We start from the raw sequence: 11,152 nt of genomic DNA, 5'->3' as shown, positions 1-11,152 counted from the left end.
GCGTGGCTCAGTTGGTTAAGTGTCTGCCTTCTGCTCAGGTCACAATCCCAGAGTCCTGGAACTGATCCCACATCAGACTTCCTGCCCAGGCGGGAGCCTGCTTCTCCCTCTCCCTCTGTCTGCCGTTCCCCCTGCTTGTGCGCTCGCGCTCTCTCTCTCTCTCTCTCTGTCAAATAAATAAAATCTTTTTTTTAATTAATTTAAAAAAACAAAATTTTTAAAAATAAAAAGTTAGAAAAATTTTACAAGTGGCCACTTCCCATCTAGCTGTCCTGCCATTTCTGTTTCATTTTACAGCACAACTCCTAGAGAGGTTTGACTACGGTTGCCTCTTCCTTTCCACCTCTTCATTAACTGTCCTTGCCAACACCACCAGTGTCCTCCACTTTGCTAAACAGCGCAGTCACTTCTCCGTTCTCATCTTACTTGGCCTATCTGCAGCATTTGACAGAGCAGATCACTCCTTTCTTGAAACCCTTTGTAAACTAGGTGCCCAAGAAACCACTCTCTTGAATGGCTTCCTGACCCCTTCTCTTCTCCTTTGCATGTTCTTCCTCTTCTCCCTCTCTTTTCCTCTATCCACTCACACTCCATTCAAGTTCCCTTCCAGTCTTGTGACTTCAGATGCCATCTCTACCTGGATGCCTCCCATACTCATATCTCCACCATCTCAACTGAATTCCAGCCACAAACAATCAAACACCTACTCAACTCTTCTTGGGTGCCTAATAGGCAACTCTAACATGCAACTCTCCCCCAACTCAAAACGGCAACTCTCTTCCTGGAGTCACCCTTGATTCATCTTTTGATTCACCTCTCATCCCACATCTGAGTCTCAGCAATACCTTCAAAGTACATCTGGAATCATACTTCTTACTACCACCACCCAACATACACACACGTAACCTCTCACACCCAGACTACAACCATGCAGGACAAAGAGACCTGCCTCCCAAATTCCGGCCCACAGATTTTTTTGCCTTGCATTCCAAATTCTGCTTCTTCTTTCAAGATCCATCTCAAATCATGCCTCCTCCACAATCTCTTAACCAGCTTCTTTTTTTTTTTAAGTGAAAATCCAGGGTGCCTGGGTGGCTCAGTCGATTCAGTGTCTGACTCTTGGTTTTAGCTATATCATGAGATAGAGCCCTGTGTTGGCTCCGCCCTTAGCTCCAAAGTATGCTTGTTCCTCTCGGTCCCCCTCTGCCCCCTGCCTACTTTCTCTCTCTCTCTAAAGATAAATAAAATCTTAAAAAAAAAAAAAAAAAAAGTGCAGGGTGCCTGAGTGGCACAGTCAGTTAAGTGCTTGCCTTCAGCTCAGGTCATGATCCCAGGGTCCTGGGATTGAGCCCCACATCAGGCTCCCTGCTCAGCAGAGTCTGCTTCTCCCTCTCGCTCTGCTGCCCGCCCCCCCAACCCAGCTTCTGCTCTCTCTCTCACTCACTTTCTCAAATAAATATAATCTTTTTAAAAATTTGTTTAAATAAAATTCTTTAAAAGTGCAATTCCAAAAGTCTGTCAGTAAGAACCTAGACTGAGGTGCCAAACTGACCAATTCTGATATCCTTCTATGCCAATAATTTGCCAAAAATGAGTCAAGCTGCACTCTGTAGATGGCCTCAGTGCCCATCTGGACTGATTTGTTTACAGGGATTCTGCCTGGTCCCTGTAGCTCCTGATTCCTGATCTCCACAACAGGCCAGTCTGACTGTTGGAACAGTACTAAGGAGGATGACTGACAATTTTTAAAGAAATCCACTGAGAAATAAATATAAATGTCCAGGGGTGCCTGGGTGGCTCAGTGGGTTAAAGCCTCTGCCTTTGGCTCAGGTCATGATCTCAGGGTCCTGGGATAGAACCCCACATCAGGCTCTCTGCTCAGCAGGAAGCCTGCTTCCTTCTCTCTGCCTGCCACTCTGCCTACTTGTGATCTCTCTTGGTCAAATAAATAAAATCTTTTTTAAAAATTATATATATATATATATCTCCAGTCTTTTATCCAACTCATAGGGAAAATTGCTGGCAGTGATAATCAATAAGAACTAAGCCAAAAATAACCAAAAGAGAATATAGGATCTTAGATCTCCAAAATTTGACCTGAGAAAAATGGAACTGATGGAAGGAATGGCCATACATATACCAACAAAACCTTAAGATAAAAGATGTTGTTACTAAAATTTCAGAGGGAGCCAGAACCCAAACCACAAGTCAAATCTTTTCAAAATTCAAATAGATCTCTTTGTAGTCAGAAATAAAACAAAATGCCCACTATATGATGGTTATATGAGAGGTCCAGGCTAGTGCAGTAAGGCAAGACAAGAAAAAGTATAAGATCTGAACAGAAAGAGCAAAACCTTTGTTACTCAGACAATACAACTATCAACACAGAAAAGCAAAATGATTCTAAAAACTACTGGAAATTTTAAAAGATGTCAGCATTGTTGCTTCTACACAAAATTCAATTGTATGCCCTTTTTTTAAAGATTTTATTTATTTATTTGACAGACAGAGATCACAAGTAAGCAGAGAAGCAGGCAGAGAGAGAGGAGGAAGCAGGCTCCCTGCTGAACAGAGAGCCCAATGTGGGGCTCAATCCCAGGACGTGGGATCATGACCTGAGCCAAAGGCAGAGGCTTCAACCCACTGAGCCACTCAGGCGCCCCTGCCCTCTATTTTTTTAAAGATTTTATTTATTTGAGAGAGAGAGAGCACAAGCAGGGGGAGTGGCAGACAGAGGGAGAGGGAGAAGCAGGGAGCCTGCTGCAGGATGCGGGTGATCCCAGGACTCTGGGATCATGACCTGAGCAGAGGACAGACGCTGAACCAACTGAGTCATCCAGGTGCCCCAATTGTATTCCCTTTAAATACCAATAACAAATATGTAATTTCTAAACATTATTTACAATAACAACCAAATCATATTATACCTTGAAATAATTTTTTTAATTATGCAAGACCTTATGAAGAAAACTATAAAATGTTACTGCAATTTGTAAAAACAATAAGACTTAAATAAACTAGACAACCAGTGAGGTCATAGATGCAGCAATTTAGTATTATAAAATGGCAATTCTGTACAAATTCTATGCAATTCCAATTGAAAGCCCAAAAAATGGTTTCCTGGAACTTAGTAGACTGATTCTAAATTTTGTGCAGAGGATCCAAATATAGCTGAGACAGCCTTGTAGGAGAAGAAAGAATGCTTCCCATAAATAAAATAGAGTTCGGTTTTCTCTTTAGAATTTGGAGTATCTGCCTACAGCAGGCTCTCACTTGTGGAGAGTAATAATCAGCTAGGGTTGATTTGCCACTGCCCCTTCAGGTAGAAGGCTTGCTCTCCAGTTCACCCAGCACATCGTCCTTATTTAAGGTCCTTATTTATTTAAGGTACCTGCCTGATCTTGTAGATATTTGTATGATATTGCCTCCCACCCTCCCACCTGGGGTGGGAGGGCAGGGTAAGAGGAATGAAAGAAATTATTTTAAATTATATAGGTTCTGTTTGGTTCTGTAAATGTTCTCCCAGTGAGCTGGCAAACAGAAAGAAGAGTAGATTATGTGACTCTAAGAGTTTGATGCCTCTGGTAGTGATCTGAGTATGATCATGGGAACGTGTGGCAGTGAAGAGATGGAGGAAAGCACGCCAGAAGTTATAACGTGAGGGAACTGGAAGGTCCAAATGGCACAAGAGTTGGAGATGTTCGCTTCCCTGAGACCAATATGTGGAACTGGGTGAAGCGAAAGATCGTAAGCCAAGAACTCACAGGGACTCCATAATGCTAAGTAGAACTAGAAGATATGGCAGAGAAATAGGAAATAATCCAACACCAGTAGAATGAAAATAATCTTGCCTGGAAACCCACTGTGGACCCAGCTCTTTGACACAGGCTATCTCCTTGAACCCCAACTGCCCTCTGAGAGCAGACATTAATATTCCTTCATTATGGATGAGCAAACTGAAGCTATAAAAACTGAGGTCATTGATCTCAAGTGACAAGGCTGAGGTTCAAAGCAATCAGATTCACACTAGGGTCTCCCTGTCTCCACAATCCACCTCTTCTTTCACTAAAGTCACAATGGTCACTGAAGCACCCTGAAATGCACACAGACTTGCATTAAGAAAACGAAGCTGACAAAGGGTATTGTTAAACCCATCCCCTCAGACACCCAGATTTTATCAATTCTTCCCAAGCCCCGGTTGAGACAAATGAAAGAGGAACAGAAATTCTGTCCAGCGCTAGCTTTAGCCAAGAATCTTTGTGTTAACCAGATTTTTCTGGAGAGTGTGATGGAAACAGCCTTGCTCCACAATGTCAGAAGCAAGCGCTTTTAGAAATATAAGCCAGCTTCACGCGGTCGCTTATTAAGTCTGCCACTTCACCAAGTGTTCTAACCCGGTCTCCAAGCCCGCTGCCCTCCGTATAAAGGGTGTAATCATAGTGTGGTTTTGGAAGATTCCATGTGATAAAGCTTGCAAAGACCTAATGTGCTTAGAACAGTACCGGGCACTGAAGAGCTCAATATATTATAATTGTCATCACGAGTATGATGGACGTCTTTTTAAAAAATAATGCAGTATTACTTGAAATGTATCAAAAAATAAGGACTATAGACAGAGGTGTAGTGTGATAAGGCACAGTAAAAATTCTAATGATAGAAAGTCAAAATAGTCCAAAGTTAAAGGTAAACTATCCACTGTAAAATTCTTTCAACTTTCTCTGTTTAAAAATGTTCATAACCCAACGCTGGAAAAACAAGGCATTGTCGTGTGCTCTGGGAGCTAGAGTCAGTTTCGTTTTGTTTCTGGATAAACAGAAAAGGTAGAGAAAAGCAAACGAAACGGGGGACATCCTCCTCCGCTCGGGCCAGCCTCAGGGCTGAGGGCCGTTTGCGATGCTGCCTGAATGAAATCGAGGACCGCTTGCGAAAGAGCGAATCCTCGAGAGCGCGGCCCGGGGCTGCCAAGCCCTCGCAAGGGACAGGGACGCGCTCCAAGCGGCGCCCGCCCGGGAGGTGGGGCCGGAGCGCGCCGCCTGAGCCGCAGCTCGGCCGTTACCCGAGGGCTCCCGGCCGGCGCTGGCCGCGGCGCGGCGCGGGTAAATACCTTCAGCGGGGCGGGGGAGAGAAGCGTCGAATTTCAAAAAAAAACAAAAAAAAAACAAAAACAAAAAACCACCAAACCCCACAGCCCCCGGCGGGCGGGCGCGCGGATGGGCGCCCTTTGGCTGCGGGAGCGAGTGAAGGATGCTGGGAAGGAGGTAAAATGGCCACCGGCGGCGGCGCGGAGGAGGAGAGGAAGCGGGGGCGGCCGCAGCTCCTGCCCCCCGCGCGGCCCGCGGCTCGCGGCGAGGAGGCTGAGGGCGGCCGCGAGAAGATGGGCTGGGCCCAGGTGGTAAAGAACCTGGCCGAGAAGAAAGGCGAGTTCCGCGAGTCGCGGCCGCAACGGCGGGAGGAGGAGGGAGGCAGCGGCGTGGGCGGCGGGCTCGGCGCCCCCGCGGGCCTGGCGGCGCCGGGCCTCGGCGACTTCCCCCCGGCCGGCCGTGGGGATCCGAAGGGTCGGCGGAGAGACCCGGCCGGCGAGGCGGCGGACCCCCGCAAGAAGAAGGGTGCAGCCGAGCCGGGCCGGAGGAAGAAGGCCGAGGCGGCGGCGGCCATGGCGAGCCCGGCCAGGCCTGGCGCGGCCGAGGACGCGGCGGAGCGGCCGGCTCAGGACGAGCAGGCGGTGGCGTCGGGCCCCGCGGCGGGCCCGGGTAAGGGGCGCTTCCTGGTGCGCATCTGTTTCCAGGGAGACGAGGGCGCCTGCCCGACCCGGGACTTCGTGGTGGGCGCGCTCATCCTGCGCTCCATCGGCATGGACCCGAGCGACATCTTCGCGGTCATCCAGATCCCTGGCAGCCGCGAGTTCGACGTGAGCTTCCGCTCGGCGGAGAAGCTGGCCCTGTTCCTACGCGTCTACGAGGAGAAGCGCGAGCAGGAGGACTGCTGGGAGAACTTTGTGGTGCTGGGGCGGAGCAAGTCCAGCTTGAAGACGCTCTTCATCCTCTTCCGGAACGAGACGGTGGATGTGGAAGACATCGTGACCTGGCTGAAGCGCCACTGCGATGTGCTGGCCGTGCCCGTGAAAGTGACCGACAGGTTTGGGATCTGGACCGGGGAGTACAAGTGTGAGATCGAGCTGCGCCAGGGGGAGGGCGGGGTTAGGCACCTGCCCGGGGCCTTCTTCCTGGGGGCCGAGAGGGGCTACAGCTGGTACAAGGGGCAGCCCAAAACGTGCTTTAAATGTGGTTCCCGGACCCACATGAGCGGCAGCTGCACGCAGGACAGGTGCTTCAGGTGTGGGGAGGAGGGGCACCTGAGCCCTTACTGTCGGAAGGGCATCGTGTGTAACCTCTGTGGCAAGCGAGGACACGCCTTTGCCCAGTGTCCCAAAGCAGTTCACAATTCCGTGGCAGCTCAGCTAACCGGGGTGGCTGGGCACTGAACACCCGCCTGTCTGCCAGGGTGAATACGGAGCCAGCTTACCCCTCTTAAGTGCCAAAACTTTTTTTTAGACCATTTTTTACGTTTTCGAAGGAGATCTTTTTAAGCCTACAAGAGACATCTCTCTCTGCCTTCTTAAACCGAGTTTACTCCATTTCAGCCTTTTCTGAATTGGTGACTCTGTCATCAGTAACTACCGAGAACTGTAGTGTGCAGATATGTCGCGCCTCCCTTTTTTAAAATTTTGTTTTCATTTTTGTATGAGTTGTTTTTGTTTTTTTGTGTGTGTGGGTTTTTTTGTGTGGGTTTGTTTTTTTTTTTTTTTTTTTTTTTTGGGTACTTTTTACTCCCCACACCTTGTCTTCTCCCGGGACTTTCACCCATTGGGCTGCCTTGCTCATCTTTATGCCCCAGCACTAGGTACGGGGCCCAACCCGTGGTAGGCACTCCATCAGTGTTTGTTGAATTGAGAACATTGTTGACTGTGGCTTCTGTCAGGGTGTCTACTTTTTGCAGCTCTTCCCCTCCCGGTTTAATTTGCTGCTTCTAATCTATGTGGTCTGAGAATTTGTGAAACCAGTGTTGTTAGAAGTGTATGTAATCTGAGTCAATAAGCTCTGAATGGTGGCCAAGGGCCTCTCTTACGGCATTAAAATGCATGGACTTTAGGACAGCTGTTCAGTGGCTCAGAAGCCATTTTTCACAGAATCATGGAATTTGGAATCTTCTTGTTGGAAAGGACCTAAAAATTGGTTTAGACCAATCCCCTGGATTTCCAACAGATGGAACAGGCCCAGAGAGGTTAAATGACTGGGTCAAAATCACATAGCTGTCTGGTGCCAGAGCTAGCCTAGAGTAGAGTTCCCTGACCCCAAGCCCGGTGCTCATTCCACTACCTCTCACACTTCACAACATCTTCCTCAACACTTGAGGGCCCAGAAAGTCTGATCTCTCCAGAATGATGAGCCCAGAGGAATGCTTAGAAATCATCTGGGGGAGGAAGCAGAAAGGGATTTAGCAGGGGCTTCTGAATACTTAGGAGATAGGGAAGGGACAAAGGAACATAGCTAGAGGGTACTCATTTCTCCCTGGGGTATCCTATCTGGATTAAAGTGCCAAGTCCTTTGGGGCCTTACCCTTCATCATTCATTGCCACCACTTAGAAATGGGGGTGTTCCTGAATAAGGAAACCTACCAGAGGTTTACATTTGTACCTTAGCCTCAGTAGCTAGAAACCCCAGAGAAGTCTCAAACTGGAGCTCATCCACAGTTTCCTGACTCACAGGAGAAAGGTGATTTTAACCTGGAATCATAAGCTGTTAACTCTAAAATGTGCTTGCAAAACAGGTCAAGCAAGAGGGCATTGGGTCAACTAAGTGTTATCAAGTTAAAGTAGAAAAGACAGTACACTGCTTTTGTTTTAGTTTTTGTTTTCCCTTTGCTTTATGTTTTGCTATTTCCTTGTGGCTTAGAATGTAAAATCGATTGTTAAGTTTTGTTCTGAATAAATATTTATCTTTTGTATTGCTAACACTGTTGCCCTATCTCCTTTCAAAGTGTAAGATGCTCCAGTACACAGAGTCTCCTTCAGTCAATCCATATTTCTACACATCATTTGTTTACCCTGCAAATACATTTCTAACCCCTGCAGGCAACGCTTAGCACCCTCTATGTTGTGCCAAGCGCTTTGGAGTTGTTACCTAAACCCTATGTATGCATCACACTCACTTAGCACATTGTAAAAACTCAAGTTTTAAGCCCTAACTTTGCTCCAAAGAATCAAAATCACTGGTGTGAGTGAAAATATTTTTAGTGAGCATCCTCAAACAATTCTGATGGGCAGCCAGGTTTGAGACCACAGTTCTGACCTGTACTAAAATGAGAGAGGTGGATTCTGGCCTCAGGAGATTACAATGGGGAAGGCAGAAGTAAGATGTTCGCATCATCATCTTAGAGTTCCTGTAAATGCCCATGAACTGGATGCAAAGTATTTATGGACTTTTAAAAATGCCATCTCTTCCGGTACTAGAGGAGGAAGAAAGAGTCCAGGAAACTTCCCACAGAGCTGACACTCCTCTAAGCCAGCCATGGAGACCCCAGACAACTGACTGAAGGATTTTAGCTCTGAGACTAAAGTGATCCAATCTTAAGAACTAGAGTTCTCAGTGTTGATTCTCTAACTCAGTGATTTGAGGATATTTCCAGAGCTGATAAGATGTAGTTGAGGCCTGGTGGGCTTTTAGGAGCCCAGGCCAGCTCAGCCCCTCCTTGTCTCCCAAAGCTAACAGACCCTTCCCTCCTAGATCCCTTCCCCTCATCTCCCCCCTTCTCTGCCTTGGGTTTCCCTCCCTCATAGGCAGAAGGCGGGGAGAAAGCCTGCATTCATCATGCATTCATCATACCCGCCCGCCCTCCAGGCAGGCACTGTGCCAAGGAGCCTCCTTGGAAGGAATCTTCCCTCTCTCTGCCCTCCCCCTCTCCCTCCTCCCATCTCTTCTGAAGGGAGCAGAGGAAGAAACTATTTCCCTGCCCATCCCCCCACAGGATCTGCTCCAGGGCCTCCTGCCTGGCGGTGTGGGGACAGAGCCATGGGCTGGAATGGAACAAACCTCCCCCAGCTTCCTCTCCTGATCTAGCAACCCCCAAATTACAATCCCTCACTGTTCAAGGGCTCCTAAGGAGTGTGCAGAGATCCCCAGAATGAGGCTGGCTGACTAGCTGACATTCCTTCATTGGGCTTTCAACAAATACTGAGAGCCATTAGGCCAAGCCCCCAGGCCCTATAGCTCAGGGGTTAGAACACTGGTCTTGTAGAAGCCAAGCCCTCCCGCAAGGCACTTTGCATGCACCCTGAATGAGACAGTTACTTGCAGAGGGAGATACAGACAAGTAATGAAGTGTTGTTGTTTTTTTTTTAAGATTTTATTTATTTATTTGACAGAGAGAGAGATCACAAGTAGGCAGAGAGGCAGGCAGAGAGAGAGGTGGAAGCAGGCTCCCTGCGGAGCAGAGAGCCCGATGCGGGGCTCGATCCCAGGACCCTGAGATCATGACCTGAGCTGAAGGCAGCGGCTTAATCCACTGAGCCACCCAGGCGCCCCAAGTAATGAAGTTTTTAAGATAATATTAAATATTTTTAAATATTCTGAAAAAAATAATACAAAGAATATAGAATTGAAGTACAGGTCTCCTGGAAGAGATGATGATGTCACGACGGAAATCTGCAAGAAAGCCAGGTAAAGAGTGCAGAGCCATCCATGCATTACAAACAGCCTGTGCAAAGACCCAGAGGCCGAAGCATAAAGGGTGTTCAGGCTGACTGTAGAGTCCCAAAGATGTGCTTGGGAAAAGGCCAAGAGGAGGCGACCCAGGGCCTGTTGGTGTGACTTAAGGAGCTTTATTTTGTCCTGACCCCCTCCAGTCTGGCCACCTCCATTCCATCCACCTAGCATGTATACTAAGCACCAACTATTTGTGGCAATGAAATACAGCAATATAGTCAAGTTCCCTGGGACTCAAATTCTAGAGGCACACAAAGACATAATTACAAACTATGATCAAGTCCTGAAAGAAACAGAAAGAGACTGATCTGGTCTGGAGGTTGGGGATAACTTCCCAGAGAAAATCTTTGAACTGAAATCAAAAATACATATAAGGAGTTAATGAGCGATGGGGTAGGGGGTTAACAGGTGGCAGGTGTCTACTAGCCTAGACAAAAGGGACAACAAGTATAACAACCCTATGGTGAGAGGAGGCATGGCGGGTTCTAGAAACCAAATGAAGCCCAGTGTTATCAGTCTAGGTTTAGAAACAGAAACCACTCTAGGTACTGAAGAAAGTGATGGGGCCTAGGTTAGGTCTTAGGAATGAATCCTAGAACCCTACTGAACTGACCTACTAAAGGAGCTACTACCTCTCATAGAAATGAGCCAGGAAGCCATCACTGGAAGGGCTGAGTTTGAGGACACACTACTGAAGCTACCATCCAAGGACAGACTGCTGGGATCAGGAGGCCACTGCCATTTCTACCGCCAGGACAATGAAATAAGTTTTTGAAGCCAGAGACAGGACACCAGTGTCTCCACAACCTTACTTAGGAGCAGAAACAGCCAAAACTATTTGACTTCTGCCTGACTTCCACCTTCACACCTCATGCAAATATATCTACTTGCTAGAGCTCGAGCTGCAGGGGAGTCAGGAAGTGTTTTAGCTTTCCAGCATGTGTAGCACAGGAAGGCACATAAACAGTGGGAATCAGGGCACTTGGCTGGCTCAGTCAATAGAGTCTGCGACTTTTTCTTTCTTTCTTTCTTCCTCTTTTTTTTTTTTTTAAGTTTTATTTATTTACGTAATCTCTGCACCTCACATGGACCTCAAACTCATGACCCGGAGACCAAGCGTTGTATGCTTTTCCGACTGAGCCAGCCAAGAACCCCATGAGCCTGTGACTTTCTTTTCTTTTCTTTCTTTCTTTTTTTTTTTTGTCAGAGAAACAGAGAGCACGTGCACAAGGAGGGTGGTCAGCAGGCAGAGGGAGAAGCAGGCTTCCTGCTGAGCAAGGTACCCCCCACCCCCAAAGACCCTGGGATCATGACCTGAGCTGAAGGCAGGTGCTCAACTCACTTAGCCACGCAGGCATCCCAAGCCTGTGACTCTTGATCTCCGGGTAGTG

The 11,152-nt window shown here is 47.7% G+C and overlaps 1 protein-coding gene across 1 annotated transcript; it reads left to right on the top strand.

The window, feature by feature from the left end:
• The first annotated feature begins 4,636 nt into the window (after positions 1-4,636).
• ZCCHC3 (zinc finger CCHC-type containing 3) lies at positions 4,637-8,003 on the top strand. The gene has a single exon (XM_045981877.1). The coding sequence runs from the start codon at positions 5,264-5,266 to the stop codon at positions 6,479-6,481; it is 1,218 nt and encodes a 405-aa protein (XP_045837833.1). The 5' UTR covers positions 4,637-5,263; the 3' UTR covers positions 6,482-8,003.
• Positions 8,004-11,152: the final 3,149 nt, after the last annotated feature.

The sequence above is a fragment of the Meles meles genome, chromosome 16 (genome assembly GCF_922984935.1).
Source record: "Meles meles chromosome 16, mMelMel3.1 paternal haplotype, whole genome shotgun sequence".
Taxonomy (NCBI): Eukaryota; Metazoa; Chordata; class Mammalia; order Carnivora; family Mustelidae; genus Meles; species Meles meles.
The sequence above is the reverse complement of the archived record's forward strand: the minus strand, read 5'-3'. Positions and strand labels throughout refer to the sequence as shown.

Bases quoted from the DNA above. Each gene is read 5' to 3' on its own strand.
- ZCCHC3 (XM_045981877.1), top strand. From the start codon at position 5,264: ATGGCCACCGGCGGCGGCGCGGAGGAGGAGAGGAAGCGGGGGCGGCCG.